Source organism: Drosophila sulfurigaster, chromosome 2R (assembly GCF_023558435.1).
Source record: "Drosophila sulfurigaster albostrigata strain 15112-1811.04 chromosome 2R, ASM2355843v2, whole genome shotgun sequence".
Taxonomy (NCBI): domain Eukaryota; kingdom Metazoa; phylum Arthropoda; class Insecta; order Diptera; family Drosophilidae; genus Drosophila; species Drosophila sulfurigaster.
Genome location: NC_084882.1, coordinates 34,940,432 through 34,961,985, shown reverse-complemented (window position 1 = coordinate 34,961,985; position 21,554 = coordinate 34,940,432). Strand labels below are relative to the sequence as shown.

Sequence of the window (21,554 nt, the reverse complement as noted above, 5' to 3'; positions counted from 1 at the left end):
CACTTAACTATAAATAAATGACTGCAGTTTAAGTATAAAGTGCCCGACTGTTAGATACCTTCTGAGTAACAAAATTAAATGCTGAATTTCAAATTTAAGAATATTTATCTTTTCTAAAATGCATGATGTAAATGAAAATTTAATTCTTCTTTCATTTTAGTTTAACTTTTAGATTTTTAAGGTATTTGTGAGTACTTTTCTTCTCTGAGTACTGAATTACTGAATTTCAAAATTTTTAAAATGCATAATGATAACTAGAAACTTAATTCTAAATACGAAACATTTCTAAAATGAATAATATACATGAAAATTTAATTACTATATATCATTTTAGTATAATTTATATATTTTGACGTGTTTGAAAATAGATTTATTTTCTAAGTCATATATTTATGTTTCTTAAATGATAAAAATTAAATTGGCGTTTATACTATTTTCTTGTTTAAATCATGTTTATGTTGTAAAATCTTCTTTTTAGTTTATAAACTTACATTATACTTTTCTTCTCTAAAAGTCGTAAATTTATGTTCCTCGCATTGTTTATTTAAGGGTCATACTTGCTTTTTAATCGTTTATTTTGTAAAATTTTCTTTTAAGTTGTATTTTTCTCTAAGAGTCATATATTTATATTCCTCACATTGTTTTTCTTTAGTTTGTTTAAGTAGAAAAGAATAAAGTGGCCTTTGTGCTACTTTCTTGTTTTAATCATATTTATGTTATAAAATCTCCTCAGTATATTATTCAAATAAAGTATTCTAATAATCAAAGAAACTATCTGCATTTACATCACATTTTAACTACACTTTAAAAAAAGTTGTGTGTTTAGAAATATTTGTATCTTTAAAAAGAAGTTGTATTCGTTTAGAAAGAGTTCTACCTTCCACTTAAAAAAAAGGCGGTTGATCAATCTTCACAGAACACTTAATTGTTGTACTAAAATAAAAGTGCTAATGCTTCCGTAATTTGCATAAATGATGTGCAATTTATTAACCCCATAATAATTCTCATTCTGTCTGCGCAACAGCTAAAAGCTTTTTGAAGATTTCACATGGCAAAGTAGTTGCTATGCTGTTGGCAGCATAAATTGGGCCAGTTAACTGTACAAAAAAAAGCCGGCTAACAGCAAAGTGTACAAGGCCAATTTGAGTGATGTGTGCGAGGTGTTCCAAGTGCTGCTTTTTTACCCCACACATTGTCGGTACAAAGTGCAAATAACTCCAACGTGCAGCCCACAATGTTGCCAAAAATGAAAACGTATTTAACATATATGAACAATAACTATGTAAGCAGCGAGTGTCGCTCTATTGTGGGCTAGGAATTTCCACACATTTTGGTGCTTTGTCATCTCATTGTGTGGGAAATTAATTGTTCAAAATAAGACATTGAGCGAATGCCATATAATTATTTCAAGTGAGTACACAAAAAAAGTAATGGCAAAGACAAACCCAAGAGTGGCGGAACTTACCTGCAAAAAATAAAAGAGAAGAGAAATGGAATGGTTAGCAAAACTTATATAGTATATATTGAATCTTTTATGGCAATAACAAGTTAAGTGCAACGACCCAAGAGCACAGACAGACAGACAGACAGCGACAGACATCCTGCAACTTGAGCTCTTTCACTTTCCTGCGGGCGCTTTTCTGTCTTTCTGTTTTTATACCCGCTACCCATAGGATAGAAGGGTATTATAACTTTGTACCGGCAGGAAATGTACATATGTAACAGGTAGAAGGAGGCATCTCCGACCCTATAAAGTATATATATTCTTGATCAGCGTCAACAGCCGAGACGATCTAGCCGTGTCCGTCTGTCCGTCTGTCTGTCCGTCCATCCGTATGAAACACTGGATCTCAGAGACTATAAGAGATAGAGCTATAAATTTTTTCGACAGCATTTGTTATATTATATTTGCACGCAGATCAAGTTCGTTTCAAATTTTTGCCACGCCCACTTTCGCCCCGCAAATCAAAAAAAAATCGAATAACAAGCGTAATTTTAAAGCTAGAGTTGCGAATTTTGGTATATACAATAATAACTATAGTAGTTATGATTTCTGAAAATTTGATTGCGATCAGATAAAAATGGAAGTGGAAGTTATTGAAGAAATACTTTTGTATGGGCAAAAACGCCTACTTACTGGGGGTCTTAGTTGCTTTGGTATATTGTGCCGTCTATGGTATATTTTGAATGCGGTGCTATATCGTTATATAGGTGTATTTTTAGTATACTTGAATTTTTGGTATATTTTGAAAAATACCGCAATATTTTGCTTTTATTCAAAATGGGTAGCGGGTATCTCACAGTCGAGCACACTCGACTGTAACTTTCTTACTTGTTTTCTCTTTTCTTATTCTTGTTGTTGCCCGCATCGAAGATGCCAGCACAAAGGATCTTTGGAGCTGGCAGGTTTGTTGCCTTGCACAAGTGGCCACAAGACGCTTTTGGCTCGGACTCTCTTTCTCTCTCTGTCTCTAGTAATGTAACCGGAAACGCTGGCAACAAAAGTTCAAAGTTCTTAAAGGACACGAAGCGCAGCTGTGTTCTCTTCTGTTGTGCATTTAAAGTGCAAACGCACCACGCGAATTAAGGTCAAATCATGCACAAAGGCTGAGAGCAAAGACCAGCTCTAAGCACTCCTCCTCCTCTCTTCCCTCCTCCCTTCACCCTTCTCGAAAGCTCAGACTGACGCGTCGGCTGGTTTTTGTTGCCAGTAGTTCGTCAAGCTCTGAGCATGAGATGTGTGCTAGATGTGTGAGGTTTGAGGTTTGAGGGGTTCCGCATATTAATGACAACGACATGACATAAAACTTTTTGTTGCCTTTCTTTTTCGTGTTGTTGTTGTTGTTGGCACTTTTTTTTTTTTTGTTGCAGTTTTCTGCTGCACAGGATGTGTGCAAGTTTTTCATTGCAGCTGCAACTCAGCGACGCTCATATCCTGCACACAGTCTGTATCCTGCATCAAGTTTTTTGCTGCTGCTTTTTTTTATTTTGTATTTTTTGTATTTTTTATTTTTGCGCGTTCTCTTTCCTAAGGGAATATACTCGCATTTACAAGTTAGTACATGGGAATGTGGCAACAGCAAGTGTGTATCTATGTGGAACCTTTCAACAAACCAGAATCTAGCGTGACACTATTTTGGATCTTAGGAATCTCAACTTAATACGAGAGCAATCAACGAGGAAGCTTAGCTAACATAACATTTGTAGTTTTGATAAAATAAATAGCAATTGCAGCTGCAGTAAACGTTACTTTTAACAGCAGTTTGAACAATAACAGTAACAGTAAAATGAAATGAAACAGCATTTCATTCAAAGTGAGATCAAATTCAGATTAGTTAATAATGAGAGAGAATTCATATAGGAAGCTTAACAGGAAATATAACATTCGTAGTATAAATAACATGAACTATAATTAACAGTAACAGTAGCATTAATATTAACAGTAGCTTGAACAATAACAGTAACAGCAACTGAATATCATCAACAACAGCAACTTGAGCTGTTCAGTTTCTTATGAGAGGATTCAAAGATACACGAGTAAGCATAAAAGCTTATATAATACTATTAGTCTGAATAACATGAAATATAGTTCCATTAACAGTAACACTTGCTTAAACAATAACAGTTCAAGTAAATTTAACTGAAGCAGCAATTCATTAATTCCAAGATCACAAACTATTTAGTTCACAATGAGAGAGAATTCATATAGCCAAGCTTAACAGAAGTCTGAATAACATAGACTGTAGTTACATTAACATTAACACTAGGTTCAAACATTAAAGTAACAGTAACAGTAATTTTAACTGCAACTGAATATCATTAAACATAACATCACAAACATTTCAGCTACTAAAGAAGAAGCTTAGCAGACAAAGTAACATGATCTGAACTTTCATAAACATTAAAAGTTATTGTTATTTTTATGGTATTCAACATTAACATTGACATTAACTTTAACTCCATTAGATTAACATTAATATCACAATCTTCGAAGTTGAAAGGATTCAACATACCATTATACGACTGAAAAACCTCATCTGTAGTTACAAGAGTAATAAATGTACTTTTTAATGTTACGTTGAGATTAACATTACCTTCAACATTCAACAGTAACATTGACATTAACTTAAACTGCATGAAAATAATATTGATCATCACGATCTTGTAACTAAGAACTCTTTGTTAATCACATTCGTTAATTAATATAGCAAATAGAATTTACTTTACTTCCAATCGAAATCAGTCAGCCAAGCGCTTCTTTCTCATCTCATTTAAACGTAAGCTTAGCAAAAGGTTGACAAACTTTGGCAACTAAAGTGCAAACTAATCAATTGCTTCGCAGCAAAGTGACGAATAAAAATTCTCTTTGTGTAATCCCAATTTGCAATCATCTCTCGTTTGCTATCTTTTATTTCTCGAGCACTCAAAGTGAATTTATTGCTTAAGCCAGTTGCTTCAACATTAAATCAAGTTAGTGCAAGTTGAAACTAGAATTGGATTCGAACTCAAGTGAGTGTCTGATTTTCACATACATTTTTAATGCGCTCATCATGATGTTGTTTGGGTGCAGATAAGAGACTTTGTATAGTCCAATGCAAAGCTTTGATTTTAACAAGCCAATCGGTCTGCAATCGTTAAATGAATTTTTCATTCACTTTTTCACTTTCGTTTTTCACACATTCCCCTTTACGAGTCCAATGCAAATTTGTCGTAAATTGTTGTAAATTGCTGTAAAATGGCTTAACCAAAAAATAATACAAAGAGCTGACCAGAAAACTTTCACTTTACAACTCGAAGAAAAGGCACAGCAATCAGCTCCTTAAGTGGGTCAAAATGCTGCAGCTTGAAAATCTTTTTTGGCTTATCGCAAAACGCTTGATGAGCTTGATTCTTTTTTTTTCCTTTTTGCATTTGAGTTTGAGTTTGAATTTTTGGGTCTGCGCTCGAGTTCGAGTTCAAATGGCAATGCACGCAAAGGCGAAATTGCTTTTCAACTGCTACAAAGAGGAAGAGAGGAGCAAGAGGAGACTGCGGTTGAGATGTGCGCTGGCTGATAAAAGATGCGCTGCGTGAACTTTGAACCCATCGCCAGCTCGGTCAGCAGCAAATATTACAGTTACACGCACACAGGCCAATTTGACAATGAACTTTGACATCAAAGTTTGCATCGGCTATAAATGTGAGAGAGAGAGAAAGAGAGAGACTCTTTTAATCTCCAGACGAGTGAAATGTTGTTGACTTATTTCGACTGTTGACGCTTCTATAAACACACACAGAGCTCTTATCACACACACACACACACACTCACATACAACGTGTGTAATTAGGGTCCGCGTGCAAAGCAGCTTCAAAACCAGGTCACGTGTACATGTTTTAACTTGAATGATTCTATTCACATTTTTGTATTTTAGTTGCATTTGTTTTTCTCCCTACTGCTGCTGCTGCTCTTATCAGCTTTTGAGGCTCATTCTGTCTGCCACGCAAAAAAAAAGTTAAAATGTTAAAGGCAACAACACAGCAACAACAGCAACAGCAACGAAGCTCTGCTGCCTGTCAGCTTTTCTCTCAAAACAAATGCGAAATGTTAAGGCTGCGACGAACTAAGCTAGAGCTAAGCACTTCAGATAGTGGCGAAGAGGGAAGCAACAAGAGCAGAGAGAGAGAGAGCAAGATACAGGGCTTAACTTGAATGCAAAAGCCTATTCAATAAGGTGAACAACTGTCAAGCTACAGTCAAACATGGCTAAGTGCAACTATTGCTGAGATACGAGGGCAGAATATGCAGCAAAAATATTTGAAAAATGAGAGACATAAAAAAAGTGTCATATAAAATAAATGTGTAAATTCAAAAGTTGATTCTAGAAATTCAATTTTAGTAAACGCATTAAAGAAACTAAGAATAATATATTTATTTCAAATATTTACATTTATTGAAACTACCTTTATGAATTTCCTATTCATATATTGCCATTCTAAATTTATATATTTAAGAACTAGAATTCATTAAATTTTAATAAATTCGAAAGGCATTTCCTTACCAGTTAACCTTTTAAAGCAACGTCGCCTGCCTGCCTTTCCACTACATTTTATGTCACCTACATCGAATTTATGCAAATACACAGATACAGATTTTTACACGCATAGATACATTTGTATCTACAAGTTTGCATGTAGTTGTGAGTTTGATTTGCTCCCACGCTTTGACAACAGCAACAACTGACGGAGACAAAACAACTTCATGAATCATGAACATGAATAATAACGGTTAATTATGCGCACTTGTATGTGTGAGTGTGAGTGTAAGTGTGTGTGTTCGTGTGTAGAGGCTTTTCATAAATAAATTTGCACTTAACAAATGGACAGAATGTTGCTAAGCGCAACAGGCTAACAACATGCAATGATGACTGGAGAGATGGGGAGATTGAGAGAGAGAGAGACAGAGAGAGAGGGAGAGATGTTGTGGAGATTGGCTGCCAGGCAACAAGGAAGTCATAAAACAAAGCAATGCTCAATGAAAGAGAGGCGGAGACAGAGCAACAGCAGCAGCAGTCAGACAACAACGGAATTAAAATTTAATTTTAATCGCCAAACTGAACGAAAAGAACAAACAGCAGCAGCAGAGAGCGAGCGAGAGAGCAATAGCCTATCCATTGACTACGCAGACACTAACCAACACAAGTGCACAAGGAAGACATGCATATGCATGCATGCATACATATGTACGTACATAATGGATAATGGCGTGCAGACAAATAAATTTTTGAAGCAGCCAACTGCATGCACACACACACACACACACACACACATACAGACTGCATGTGTATTGAAAAATTTAATAAACACAAAATAACGCAAGCAGGCAGCAAGATCTGCAGCAGCAGCAGCAACAACAACGTCAGAAACAATGCGGGCATATGCAAGCAAGCACACACATGCACACCAATACATATGCAGATACATATGCAGACATGCAAGGCTGGAGATTTGTAAGGCCATGGGAGGCGATCGTACAGCAGCACTAACAGCAACCAGAACAACAACCAGGCGAACAGGTCGGCATCAGGTAAACAGCAACAACAACAGGAAGTGAGATCAACCGAGAGAAAGAGTGAGAGAGAGAGAGAGCGAGAACCGCAACGATAAGACAGCGCCTGATAAATATCGATAAATAAGCAGCAGGCAGGAAACTCAAAACTAAAAACAAAAGACGAACAAAGCAGGTAAAAGAAAGAATCGATGCCGATGTGAGTAGTTGATGCTGCCTGTGTGGTGGTTTTTTTTTAGGGCTGAGTGGGGGCGCGACAACCGAAAAATGCAACAACAACAACTCTAACAAGAAGAACCTGCCGAGAACAACGCGACAAAAAGTAATGGAAGAAAAAATATTGTTAGAGAGCGCCGCTAACCGTCTAAAATTACAACAAGCATGATGAGTCCATGTTAGACAAAGACCAGAGCATCCACATATGTATGTATGAATGCATGCATGTGTATTTGTGCATAAAGGTATAAAGAAAGCAAGGGAGAGAGAGAGAGAAAGAGCGAGAGTGCAATGCATGCAGTTGCCTAGCGTGCTCATTCTCATTCCCCACGCTGTTCTTGTTGTCGTTGTTGCTGTTATTTTGGAGTGTTCAGAACACAGATGAAAAAGCATAAAATCGTGTTGAAAATCAAATTGCAGACAAAAACAGACACGGAGTTCGCGTTGTTGTTGTTGTCGTTGTTGTTGTGACGTCAAGGCGCATGCGTTGAGCTGTTGCCGCGTTGGCTTTTCTTCGTTTTGTTGTTGTGTTTTTACATTTTGATTTTTCGGAAAAACGCACACAACAAAATTTATGCGACGCTGCTTGTCGCCAGCATTCCTCTTGTGGTTGTTGTTGTTGCTTCTGTGTCTGTTGGATCTCTGTTTGTTCTGCTTGTTGGTGGTGGCTGCAAGCGAGAGGGGTGTGTTTTGGTCTTGTTGCTGTTGCTGTTACTGTTCTGTTCCCGTTGCTTTGCTGTTGGGGGTTGTTGTTGGTGGAGCTCTAAATATGCCTGCAAAGTCATTCTGACAAAAGTGAAATACAGACTGCGATTGCGACGTAGTTAAAAAAAAACAAACGAAAAACAAGAAACAAGAAAAAAAAACAACCCCACCATGCTCCCCTGCCAACAACAATTAACAATAATAAATTGCGCTATAACTCTGTTTATTTGATGCTTTCTCTTTTCCATATCAGTCAGTCACAGTCAAGAGGAAGAGGTTCAATAGCCCTCCAAATAAATTCTAAAAATAGTCGCATACGAGTCGTCGTATAAAATATATGTCTACGACGGATATGCGCATGGTCGCTAATTTCTTGGCAATACAAATGGGTTAATGAACTGCACTCAGCCAGCGTTGCTTGATAAGGAAATGCATTCTGCTTATCAATATTCACTGTTTTAATTCTGTTTTGTAATTGTGATTTTCCCCATCATATTATATTATACAATATTGTGATCCTTTTGAAATTTTAAATAAATCTTGAGAACTCACCGTTTGACCATTTTGTTGGTTACCCCAGAGTTGTTTTCCTGCTGCGTTCCAATATCAACGGATTTATTATAATCCAGTTTTGAGGTAAAGATTTTGATCCGACGGAAATCAATTTTGGCGATGTTTTCTTTAACCTTTTATTTTAAAATTTTGATTTAAATTAGTATAAATTTATTTTTAGTTTTATTTTATTTGATTTATGGTAGTTGTTGTCGTTGTTGTTGTTTTTAAATACAAATATAATTGATTAACTAAATATTTTTTATTGTTGTAATATCTATTGCTTTGCGATAGTTGACGATAGTCGATGCGATAGTTGCATTCCAATTTGAAATTTAAATTCTTTTTCAGGGGCTGCCACAGCGGGAGTCCAATTGGAAAGACTTGGGAGAAGACAACAAAGTAAGAACGCAAAAACAAAGCCCAAAGGCAAAGAGAAAAACAAGACGAGATACGAGCACCATAAAATTTATAACAATACAAAATGTACTTGTAAACAATAAAACCAAAAAAATAGAAAGAACCAAAACACTTTTGCACATGTGAGCGTATTTTTATTGTTTATATTTTGCGTTTTATATGAGTTAATCATGCAGTTTCGGCCACTTCAAACAACAATAACAATAACAACGTCGTTTTCGTTTTGCGTTTTCGGCACTCGACCTAAGTATCTATGCATGTGTGTATGTGTGTGTTTTTATTGCTTGCATGTATTTGTAGCTATTTTTCTGCAACACTTCAAGGGCTTTGCAACAACAACAACAACGGTAACAGCAACTTGGCCACTTTATTGATTCACTGTTATTCGCTTCGGTCAAGAAATCAACACACACAAATTTAACACGCGCCGTTTCAAGATGAATGCACTTTTTTTTTGTATTCGTATTTGTATTTGACGCGTTTCGTTTGCCTTTTCCTTTTTCCGTTTTCTTCTCTCTTTGCGCTCAGTCAGACCAACCAACCAACTAATAATTCCACACACAAACACCTACATACACACATGCACACACAAACAACTTGCATGTATGTAAATGAAATATATGTATGCGTGTGTGTATGCGGATACACCTACAAGCCAAGAGCAAGTGGATTTTTACTTCATGATCACACTGCGTATTTTTACCTTTTGGAAAACAATTTATTTGTTGTATTTTCTTTTAGCAACTTTGATTGCAACTCTTTGAGATATTTTCATATGGTTTCTACACCCTTTTTCACTTGTCGCCGCAGTTAAGCATTTGCTGCATCTCGCGAGTGTGCAGTTAATATGCATTCGTATCCGCGCCTGACTCCGCTACGATTTCTTTTATTAGCACGTACAAATTCAATTTAATAACAACACACAATAATCAAAACTCTGCGATTCGACCGACCGATTCAATTAAAGCAAACTTGCCGTTTCAAAAAATATCTAGAACTGCTCCAAGCCGCGGTCCCCGTGCGAACGCGACACACTGTTCAGCGTGACTGCCAGTCTGATTTTACAATGTACTATTTAACGTCACAAAATATACCAATTCCACAATCACTCGCTCGATTGAATTTTAGTAGAAATTGCGGAAGATATTCAGAAATTCCTCGAAAATGTCAAAGTCTTTTGAATTAAGGTTTGTGTGATTGCGCCTTCTACTAAACTTTAAAGTTATTTTTTTAATATTTCCAAAATTTTCAACCAAATAACATAACATAAGGAAAGTATATTTATACGAATAACGGTCACACCTTCGACTTCTCTCAATTAAGATCTCAATATCTTTAATATACGTCACTTTAATAAATATTAACTTTTCTTTTATATTTATTTATTTGTAAATTCTGAAGTATTTATTCTTATCGATTTACAACATAATGTATATCGATTTTGTATGTTAAATTAACAAAGACTATCGATTACTTATCGATAATAATTAAACAGCTGTATAAACAACAACCATTTATCTTTCAAATTTTATTTTTAGCTGTTTTGCTACAATCAATGCATTCAGACAAAATGTATAGGAAAATACAATTTTAAAAATACCTATAAAACGGTAATATTCTTGTCGGGTTGGAAATATGCCCCCAGTTGAGCCCTGTTTTGTAATATTTGCAGTGGTAAAAGTTACTTAATTTAGCTTGAGCCCTCTATTTACCTTAATTATCAGTTGATAAATCTGTTATTCAGCTATAATTTACACAAATAAAGCCATTTTTGATTTAACAGTTTAGTGCTTCAATATGCTGTTCATTTTTAATTAATATCAGCCGAATTAAACCTTATCAACTACAAACTTAAAAAGTAGAATGTGTTGCAATGTTGTTGCTTGTTGGTGGTTTCTCCATTTGTCAGTTAAAATCGCCGCTTTTGCCATCACACGCCACAATCTTAACCTTGTCTACTTTGACAAACTCGTGAACTTCTCTAAACTCCACATCGTTTAACATCAGGGTCCAGACATTGTCGCAGAATCGATAGGTGTTCAATCTGGATGCTTTGAATGTAACTCGGGCCTTGACACGTTGATTTAGAGCGTTGTTAATACTCTTATCGAACTGCAGCAGAACCTTGAATGCCAATGCGGGCGTAATTTGTCCATACTGTAAATGTATAATTAAAGTTACAAGTCAAAAAGAATGATGAAATATGTTTAGTGGCAAAGACGCAAATGCACGCAGCATGACGATCTATAGAAATTGGCATTGCAACTAAATAAAATGCACTGCATTTAACAAATGTTTACTGTGCACACACACACATTTCCTAAATTATTGTCAGATGTGCAACAATTAAATTCAGAGTTGAGTGTGACTTCAATTCTTTGCAACGCAGCTGCATTTGTGTTCTTCGTTTGCAAACTCACCTGAATCAGCTCGTCGAGGCTCTCTTGCAGCGTGTTGCCCAGTGTGGTATTGCGATATAGTTGATAGGACATCTTATTTACCTACTGCGATTGCTTATACAAAGAATAACTACAAAATATGTTATTTATTTCTTGTGCTGCCAAAAATAATGTAGAGCTCAAGCAGAGTGACCGCACATTTCGCTTCTTCAAATACCAGGAATTAGAGGTGAGCAATTGCATTATCGATTAGTCGATTGTTTTTTGAAATCGTGAAGCAAACATTGCTGTCGCTAAATATTAAATTATTTTTGAATGTATTTATACTTTTAGATGAGTTTGGATCTTTATTTCTTCAAGAAAGATCAGTATTTGTGTTGTAGCGCAAGAAAAAACTGACTCCCCTGCATGCATATGATTTTGAGTGGTGTAGGATTCAGCTTACTGGAGAAATGCAGTTGACTAACAATAGTTGGCTGCTATGTCGACATAATATGGGGCGGCGCTTATCCTGTTTGCTACCCTTAACGGACATTCAAAAGCGGAAATGGACCAAGGGGATGAAAATGTCGCAGCCAATGAACGCAACGCTGTTTTTTTGCGGCGCCTCACACTTTTTTTATTACTCACAATTTTAAGCGCCTTGTTGAATTTAATGTGCCACAAAATTCTCAAAACTCCTTGCTTGGTCAAGGCACGCAGCTGGTCAGCTTCGGCGTCGGAAGTAAATGCCAAGTTCAGTCGCTCGACGATTATTGAAGTGATTAGTTCAAAACGCTTATCATACATTTAACGGATATTAATTGAAATGCTGCAACAAAATCCATCACCGCCACATCATGTGGACGATGTTAACAAATCTCCAACTCCAACACAAACTGTAATCGTGACTCCACAACGTCCTTCGTCTCCACGTCAATTCTTTGAGCGCCTTTACGGTCATCTCGAAACGCGGACGCACAAGAGTGAAAACGGTGACATCGATGTAGGCACTCACATCGAAACGCCTTACCAGAGCGATGCAGGCAGTGCATCCTCGCCGGATATATCGATCAGTGACGAACGTGTCTCCATAATCAATTGTCCGACTTACGACTTGCATGGTCCTCCGCCGGATTATAGCACATACAGAGCCATTTCCAGTGGACCTTCGCCGCCGGCTCTACAATTTCCGGCCTTTCCCGCTGATCCCCACATCACAGCTGGCTTCTCCGCATTTTGTGAGTAAATTAAATTTAAACAAATCGGAGATATGTTTAATTTGTTTTATTAAGAACTAAACTCAGTTAAATATATTTACATACATAAAGTTTTACAACTTTTTTAAAAGTTTCTTAATTAAAACCTAAGAACATTTCCAAATTAATACGTGGTTAAATCAACAAGATTGACTTTAAAATATATACACAAAATTTGTACATCAATTCCTGAAAATAATAACAAGCTAAGCTAAAGTTTTAGAAATTCTCTTCTACTGAAATTCATTAAGTAAAACAGTTTTAAAAGTGAGTCAAAATTCAAAACCCGAATCCTAATGAGAGTAAGAAAAGTTCTTCTCAATTTAACTACACTAATTTAATCGAATAGGTCAAGATACTAAATTAAATGATTAGATAGATGAAACATCATTTAAATTCCAATTTTGGATCATTAAATTATGCGCAGATTTCAATTTAAGACCTGAGTTCCATAATAACTGGGAATTTTGAGCTTTAGTTCAAACTATTTAGGTGTTTCCTTGGGTTGTTCTTTGGCAGCAGCTGCTTTTTGTTCCCGAAGCCGTTTCATGTTCTGCAGTTCCACCATTAGAAACATTTTCAAGTTGGGATCTTGGATCTTAGACAGAACAATTTCACGTGCACGCTCATCATTATCGCCCAATAATTTTGACAGAGTTTCGGCGTATTCGATCCAAACACAATTGGCGCAACCCGACATACAACATGTCGTGGGTTCGGGAGGAATCTAAGTAAGGGAAACTCCTGAAATTGTAGTCAGCAAAGCTAGTGAAAGTTCTATATAGACTTACCACTATATCTGAACCCTTGTCTGCCAGCTGTCTGAGCGGAAAAACTGATCCAAGGCGGCCCAAAAGAAGGCATCTCGCCGATCTGAAGCACAGAGGAGCAGGCATTGGGCTTAGATCTGAAATTATAAGCAATCAATTAACTAAAGTGCAGAGGAAGTGTCAACAGTTTCACACGTCGTCGTGCAGGTGCAAAAGATTGTAGAGCTAACAAATTAAGGAAAAAATATAGTTCCGCAGGAACTCGAAAAAAGCGCTGCCCAAAAAAAGATTGTATTGAATATCATTGCAGAAAAAAAAGAGAATGAAAAACTTAAGCGAAGCAGAAGACGCATAATAAGGCAAAGAAAAGAAAAAGAAAGATTGAAAGAGGGAGTTGAGAAAAAATAAGAAATTAAGAAAATATTAAAATGCATTGAGCTGTAAAAACTCGCATTTACCTTGCGGTATTCTCGCTTAAAGGTCGTCAAGGGTTCGGTTTGGTTCGCTTCGGGAAATACACAGTGTGTAAAAAGCGAGAGAGAGAGAGCTGCACAGTGGTAATGAAAAAAAATGAGAACATTGTAATTGAGCTTGCACAGGAAACCTAAAAAACACTTGCGTCCAGTCTCAGTCCACAGTTCCAAAAGGACACTTGTCATATCGAGTTTCACACGTGATTTAAAAAAACCAAAGCAGCAAAAAAACGTTGTACTTGTATTTGTGTGTGTGTGTGTAAGCCAAAGCGGAGCTTAGGGAAGTTGTGAGTTAGTCAGGCAAAGGGTAATCAGGCGCAAACCAGAGATTAGCCCGCCTCTCGCACCCACAACAAAGATTTGTCCAACTGCAAAACTTTACACAGTTCCAACAGATTGTCTGAGGTGGTGAGGGGAGAGGGAGGGAGACCGGAGAAAAACAACAATTAGGCGGTAATCAGCGTAAGGGAAACAGACAATGAGTGGGCGTGGCTGGAAGCATAATGTTCGCTTCGCTGACAATTGACGTCACAATCAAATCCAAACAACATAAAAAATAACAATACTACAATTAAACGGTACAACGACTTTTGAATACACTAATAAAAGGGAATAGACAACGAATATAGAATATTTAGATACACGAGATCATTTTATAAATAATTTTTTTTTTACATTATATTTATCTAAAATTAAAAATAATTGCAATGATTCAATAGATAAAAAAGAAGAAATTAGTAATTAAAGCATATTTTTTTATATATTCCTTAGTTTTCTTCCCTTAAAAGTATTATTTATTTATTTACATGTTAATTATTATACAAAATAATATAATAACTAAAATAAGGAGTGCTAGCAACTAAGGCCATCGACTCATACCTTAAAAGTAAATCTTTTATATACTTTAAATAATTGAAATGTCTTTTTTTATTACTATTTTGATTTATTGCAATTTTGGAAGAGTATTGAGTAAACAAGTTGTTTTCCTTTTAAGCAATTCAAGCGATTTATAAACCACAATTTTTGTTTATAATTTGAGTACACAGAATTTGTTAGGCTGTTAGATTTAACTTTACTATGAACAGTCCTTTATTTTGAATAATCTGTTCTTAATTTACTTTATAAAACCTTTTTAAGTTTAACTTATTAATTTGTAATATTCTTTTCTATTGGATAGCTCAATTATAGAATTCATTTGTTTATCAGATTTTAATGTTATATTAAAGTTAATTTCCTCTTTTATTTAACTATCCACATTCCCACAACTTCAATAGATTCTTCCTTACAAAACATTTGTGTTGTAAACCCAATTGAATCAGTTGCTAGCATTGCCAAGTATCATTAAGGATTTCGCAAATGATGTTGAAAATAGTAAAATAGAATATTAGCTCCATTCAAGTTTAATGACAAAAGCGTTGGACTCCGCTAACAGTGTATAATTATGATGACTGTTGTGAGCACAACAATAACAATGGGAGGATAGCAGACAGCTGTTGGCATTGTCGAAAGTTTCCCGGCTCAGATTGAGCTGTGAAACGGGAACGGGAGCGAGAAGGATGCGAGAGCATGTGCGATGGAGAGATAAATACAAGGAAGGGGGAAGGGGGAGGAAGGTGCTGAGCCGGATGCTAATGGACAGTCGAAGAACACGTGTAAAATGCAGTTTAATGTGCGCTACAAACGCGATCAGAATAAACGCTTAGAAGGGAGATAGAGGAAAGAGGAGAGAACTGCGGTGAGGGGGCGTTAGCCTGGTTAATTATTTGTTTAACTTGAGCACACGCAACGTTATAACAATATTTGTAGAGCAGGGGTTGTGTCTCAATTTGATGGTTTGTTAATGCAAGATTAATTTCGCTTCAACATCTCTATTGTCAAGGATTAAGCTCTATTTTTTTGGGAACTGTAGTCATTACAAATTTGTATTTAATAAATGATGTAGGAACGTTTATATTTTCATTTATCATATGATTGTTTAAGTAGAAAAGCATATTTCAAAATAAATTATTGTTTTTGATAGATAGAAAAAAAGTAAATAAAATTTTGCTTCAAAATCTCTGATTTCTTATTGAATTTTTTCATGAATAAAAACGATTTATTTCAAGTAATGGAATTATATTAAATAATAATTACATATATGCAACAAATTTCAACTAAAAATTATTGTTTATGATAAATTTATATGTTTCTTAAATAATGTTACATGAAAAAAAAATATTTAAAAAAATTGTTCTGTGTTTGCAAGAATCATAATCTTAAAAAAATGTGTTTGCTTTGTGATCTTTTTTACAAGAATCTTAATCTTAAGAATCTTTGCTTTCTGATAGTTCTTACAAGAATCTTGATCTTAAGAATCTATGTTTTCTTATCTTTTTTAGAATAATCCTAAATATTACCGAATTGTAAAAATAATTATGATTATATTTTGTTTATTTCTTTATGGACCAATGGTCTAACGTTTTCCAAATTACTTGAAATCTAGATGACGAAAACTTAAAAAAACTATAAGAAAAGATTTTTAAAAATGATGGACTTTAGTGACAATAATATGGTTCCAAATTTATTCTATTCTATCTTCGATTATTCCCTTTTCTAGTGGCTCGTCGCAGACGCAAGGAAGGACGCCAGCGAAGGCAGCGCACCACGTTCAGCACGGAGCAAACGTTGCGCTTGGAAGTAGAATTCCATCGGAATGAATATATTTCGCGGAGTCGTCGCTTTGAGCTGGCGGAGACGCTGCGTTTGACGGAGACGCAAATCAAAATCTGGTTTCAGAATCGTCGGGCCAAGGACAAACGCATTGAGAAAGCGCAAATTGATCAACACTACAGGTGAGTGAACAGAGAGAGAGAGAGAGAGAGAGAGTAGCGGGGAGTAAATAAAACAACCCCTCTGATCCCATTCTGCTGTCTGCCACGGAAGTAATTCAAAGGAATGTCACAAATTTAATTGATGTACTCACATAAAATTAACACGAAATTAATTTTACGACATTTACGCGCACACAAACCCAATTAGCTAGTAGTCTAGCTAGCTCCTGGCCAAGGGGTGGACAGACAACGGGAATTGGAATTGGGATTGGGAATGGGGAGCGATCTAAACTTGGGTCATTTAATGTATTGCACGATTACAATCAATTTGCAGGAACTTTGTCGTGGCCAATGGTTTTATGAGCACTATAATGGGCCAAACGGCAACCCCAGCTCCTGGCGTCGGGGTGAGCGGAGGAGGAGTGGGCGTGGCCTACTATGGAACGCCAACGGGTTTGCTGCCCGCACCGCTCATAAATAATGTTCGCCATGCGGATGTTAATTACGCTGACATTGAAGAGCAGCAACGCCACCTCAACCATAACAACAACAGCCACCGCCACCAACTGCATCCCGAGCAGCAGCAACAACAGCAGCAAGAAGAAGAGGAGCAGCAGCGACGCCGCCGCTTTGTGCCACCGCCAACGCTCGTCAACAGTTGCTAGCAGCGTTCCCGCATTTCACATGCACTTTCAATAGAGCTTTAAATTATTTATCAAACTAAGTTGCTATGTTAAGCGCATATCTTACGAATAAAACAACTTTAATGCAATTGTCCAACATTCATTCGACTTACCAGAGTGCACGGCATGCAAAGAAACACCTTTATTGAACTAAATAAAAGTTTAAACGAAATTAATTTTGAGAACACAACATAGTTTGCGCAACAATAACAGCCGGTTAGTGTGACCGCAGCTCGTAATTTCAAATATACTAAATACTAAAATGTTTGAGATAGGCCAGCTATCGATAAACTGGAGTCGGTATATATATTTTGCGGTGTATGCTCTGGTCACGCTGTTCGCTAAATTTTTCTTCGCGTGCGTGTCTCCAAAAGTTGCAGTTTTGCATTTTTTGTACATTTTCAGTTAAACGTGCGCCAAATATGGCAAACTCCACACAGGTTATCAAGCTGGAGGACTCCAATGAGGAGAACCAGCCAGAAATATTTGAAATAAAAGATGAAGATGTAAGTTCTAAAACACAAATTCAGCGAGAACCCTTGCGCACCATCCCATACACATACACAACCAACTACATGAATAAAACTGCATGCATGTGTATGTGTGCTTGTCACCTACAGGATATTTGTGAGCTGGAGCATTTGCGTAAGCTGTTCATTGGCGGCCTGGCACCCTACACCACTGAAGAGGGCCTCAAAGTCTTCTACTCGCAATGGGGCAAAGTGGTCGATGTTGTTGTGATGCGAGACGCCGCCACCAAACGTTCGCGTGGCTTCGGCTTTATTACCTACACAAAGTCCGCTATGGTTGATACTGCGCAAGAGAATCGTCCGCATATCATCGACGGCAAGTATGTGTGACACAGTTTTTTTTTTTTTTGTCTTGTTTTTTTATTATTGCAATTGAGTCATGTTTATCTTTATCTCTATGTGTAGAACTGTGGAGGCCAAAAGAGCGTTGCCACGCCCGGAGCGCGAAACACGCGAAACAAATATCTCGGTGAAAAAGTTATTTGTCGGCGGACTGAAGGACAATCACGATGAGGACTGTTTGCGTGAATACTTTCTGCAATTTGGCAATGTGGTGTCTGTTAAATTACTAACAGACAAGACCACAGGCAAGCGACGAGGCTTCGCTTTCATTGAGTTCGATGATTACGATGCCGTGGACAAAGCAATACGTAAATTTTTGTATATAGTTTCATTGATTTTGTATAAATTAATACTTTTTCCATTGCAGTTCAGCGACAACATTCAATCAAATACGTGCTCGTCGATGTCAAGAAGTCCATCTACAATCTGGAAAAGAAAGACCGTTTGCCCCAAGGCCCCGCGGCCAATGGCAACAAGCTGCAACAGCAGCAGCATCAGCAACAACAACAGCAACAGCCGCCCAAGGCAAATATGCCACCCAACGGTGGCTACCGTCCCCCAGTGCCTCCACCGCAGCAAATGCCGCCGTATCAGCATCAACCGCCGCCGCCGCCAATGTCGGCGCCGCCACCAAACTACAACTATTGGGGACCCCCCGCCACCCATGCAACCGTATTATCAGCAGCCGCCGCCACCGCAAATGAACGCTTGGAATGCCTATCCTCCTGCCCAGAACGGGTGGAATGCACCGCCGCCACCACCGCCAGGCGCACAGCAATGGCATGCTCAACAATGGGGCGGACCACCAGCGGTCCAGCCACCCACACCTGGTGTGCCGCCGGTGAATCATCATCGCAGTGGTCCGCCACCGCCTGCAGTGGGTAATTGGAATATGCCAGCTGCAGCGGCACCTCCAGTGCCCGGCTCCATGCCACTGACGCAGGGTCCGCCGCCGCATCAACAGCCACCGCCGCCACAGCAGCAGCAGGCGGCGCCACCCAACTTTGGCAGTGGCTATCAGCAGAACTATGGCGGTGGACCGACCAAGCATAACAACATGAATGGCAACCGCATGAATCCTTATACCGCAGCACCGCCCAGCAACTATCGTAAGTGCTGAGATATCTACGATGATAATACAACTAAAACTTTCTTTAATCCTATAGATAATGCACAGCCACCAGCGCCTGGCTATGCGCCATACAATGCAGCTGCTCCGCCACCAAGTGGCAATGGTCCGACCTCGGGTCCAGTGCCTAAGAACGTGTCCAACGGTTCGGTGGCAACAGGCGCGAGCGCCAATAGCAAATATCGTCGTTAGATTATTGGGTTTTGTTTCATTTTGGGTAAGTAAAGCCAAGAGGCTGATCAACTGATCCTGATTTTCTCCCGCCTGATTTCGCCATACGTCATTGTTGTGGTACGTTTCATGTGTAGTACAATTAAAGCAATGCTTAAGGTACCAGATACTGACTTTTATGGTTCCTCTATCTATCTATCTATTACTATACACACGCAAATATCTATGTCAATAAGTATTGCGAAAGTACTAATCTTTTATAATTCTCTTTAATTTAGATGCCTTTTTGTGTGTGCCTTAAGTGCAGCACAAAAGCTCAGAAACAGATACATGATACAAGATACAAATTACAAGATACAGTTACTGTTACTAAAAAAAAAAAAACAAAATAGGCTTGCTATAAGCTAGGACACACACTCGCTTAGTAACTTAAACTTAAACTAAACAATACGAAAAGAAACAATACAAGAAAAGGATCTATCTATATATTAACAGCGTTGTCTCTCTATCTATTTATCTAACTGAGACTAGGACAACTAACTACAGTTTTTAAACACTTTTTTAAGCTCTCATGTTATTTATTAAATGATTGATACCCAATCTATGCATATATATGTATGAATTATATTATAAGACACCAAATATTTGATAACAAAAGAAAGTATTTATAAGATCTACAATTATCTATTACTTTATTTTTTGCCCGAGACTACAACTGAAAGTTGTAGCCGTGAATTACGTTACACAAAACACACACATTTAATTTAGAGATTAACTTGCCATGCCTTTCTTTTTTTTTAAACACCATTTGGCTTTATTTCAATACAATACAATTACATATATACTATTACTACTATTGTAAACTTATGGAAATTAGTGCTCTCTCTCTATTCCCCTCCACCTTACTCTCTTCCCATTATATTATGTATTATAATGTTTAAGTATGCCTCTAAAATGTAACTCAGTCTATAAATTGAAATCAAAGCAAATCAAATGAAGCAAAACCCGATCCAAACAGTGCGAGGCTCATCAACAAAATGCCACTCGTATTTTTGTAAACAAATTAACAAACAAAAAAAAAAAACAAAGCTAAAATGAAAGCAATACAAAAGAATTAGCATTAGCAGCTAAAAGACACGTTTCACACTCAGCTTTAGCCAGAGCTTATTCTATAGTATTTTAGTTATTAGAAGCCTTAAAATAAACTCGAATCGGGATCAACTTCGAGCAAAACAAAAAGAAAAACAAGTAAAGATACGTCCAGTAATATAACATGATCAAATCAAACGGAAAACTTGGTGAGCCACGCACTCTTTGTGGATCCACAAATATTTACATATATGTATAACTAAAATAAGGAGTTGATATCAAAATTAATGTCAATTTTTTTACAAAACCATAAACTGTATATATACGCATATGTATATGACTGTCTGATGATGATAATATATATATATAGAATACACTCTACTCCTCCTTCCCCCGAACATTATGTTAAGCTCTGAACGGTTTCCTCACACTGAAACTCATTTTGCAAAGAAACGCAACTTCGATTAATATTAACGAATAAACAGAAAAAGAAGAAAAAAAATGATACAAAACACAGAAATGAAATGAATTAACTAAGATGTGCGACAATTGATGAAATTATTTAATGTACGAGTATTTATTATTGTGTTATATGAAATGAATGAACCACGACATTGAACTCTAAGTTTAGCATTAATTTCGATAATCATAGAACTACTGAAGTATAGATGTTTGCTTTATCTATCTCTCTTATATATACACACATATGTATCGTCTTAATCTCTCGATATTATTGATATGCTTAAGTTTTGTAGCGCACGCCAAAGGCTTTTTCAAAATGAGTTCTACAACGTAAATTACACAATACGAGTATGCATATGTATTTAACCGATTTCGATCTATTAATTATGTATGGGGTAACTAAGAGAGCGTAGTCCCTATTTTCGCAGCTTAATTTAGCACTAATAATAATGATAATGATTCAACTATATAATATAAATTTATGAAGCAAAAAAATACAAAAAAAACATATGAATATATA

General features: G+C 36.9%; 5 protein-coding genes and 1 long non-coding RNA gene across 7 annotated transcripts in view; 3 read left to right on the top strand and 3 right to left on the bottom strand.

The window, feature by feature from the left end:
• The window catches only part of LOC133835542 (protein pellino), a 41,237-nt gene extending 31,265 nt beyond the window's left edge, over nt 1-9,972 (bottom strand). The window contains exons 1-2 of the mRNA XM_062265524.1: nt 9,642-9,972; nt 8,519-8,652 (exon numbers count right to left, since the gene is read on the bottom strand). Of these exons, the coding sequence (XP_062121508.1) occupies nt 8,519-8,529 (11 nt within the window). The 5' untranslated portion in view covers nt 8,530-8,652; nt 9,642-9,972. The remainder of the gene's footprint in view (nt 1-8,518; nt 8,653-9,641) is intronic.
• LOC133835544 (uncharacterized) lies at nt 6,537-8,651 on the top strand. The gene is made up of 2 exons (XR_009893594.1): nt 6,537-7,220; nt 8,220-8,651. It is a non-coding gene; the product is annotated as an uncharacterized LOC133835544 (long non-coding RNA).
• Nucleotides 9,973-10,706: 734 nt separating the features above from the next.
• On the bottom strand, nt 10,707-11,570 carry LOC133839257 (transcription initiation factor IIA subunit 2). Its single transcript, XM_062270665.1, has 2 exons — nt 11,359-11,570; nt 10,707-11,095 (listed from the first exon to the last, which is right to left on the bottom strand). Exons 1-2 carry the CDS (start codon nt 11,428-11,430, stop codon nt 10,844-10,846), a joined length of 324 nt encoding a protein of 107 aa, XP_062126649.1. The 5' UTR covers nt 11,431-11,570; the 3' UTR covers nt 10,707-10,843.
• A 34-nt stretch (nt 11,571-11,604) lies between these two features.
• On the top strand, nt 11,605-17,428 carry LOC133839252 (homeobox protein rough). Its single transcript, XM_062270659.1, has 3 exons — nt 11,605-12,557; nt 16,415-16,649; nt 16,963-17,428. Exons 1-3 carry the CDS (start codon nt 12,146-12,148, stop codon nt 17,291-17,293), a joined length of 978 nt encoding a protein of 325 aa, XP_062126643.1. The 5' UTR covers nt 11,605-12,145; the 3' UTR covers nt 17,294-17,428.
• LOC133839256 (oxidoreductase-like domain-containing protein 1) lies at nt 12,571-17,557 on the bottom strand. Of its 2 annotated transcripts, none has more exons than XM_062270663.1 (3): nt 17,425-17,557; nt 13,367-13,482; nt 12,571-13,302 (listed from the first exon to the last, which is right to left on the bottom strand). In XM_062270663.1, the coding sequence occupies exons 2-3, from the start codon at nt 13,469-13,471 to the stop codon at nt 13,060-13,062; spliced, it is 348 nt and encodes a 115-aa protein (XP_062126647.1). In that variant the 5' UTR covers nt 13,472-13,482; nt 17,425-17,557; the 3' UTR covers nt 12,571-13,059. The 2 variants fall into 2 exon arrangements, with proteins under 2 accessions (XP_062126647.1, XP_062126648.1); XM_062270664.1 differs by lacking the exon at nt 17,425-17,557 and adding an exon at nt 13,804-13,822.
• Nucleotides 17,558-17,682: 125 nt separating this feature from the next.
• Nucleotides 17,683-20,728, top strand: LOC133839251 (ribonucleoprotein RB97D). Its single transcript, XM_062270657.1, is given in 6 exon segments — nt 17,683-17,817; nt 17,932-18,161; nt 18,247-18,491; nt 18,551-18,833; nt 18,835-19,292; nt 19,350-20,728. Coding segments are annotated over 6 exon segments (1,455 nt in total). The 5' UTR covers nt 17,683-17,733; the 3' UTR covers nt 19,505-20,728.
• Nucleotides 20,729-21,554: the final 826 nt, after the last annotated feature.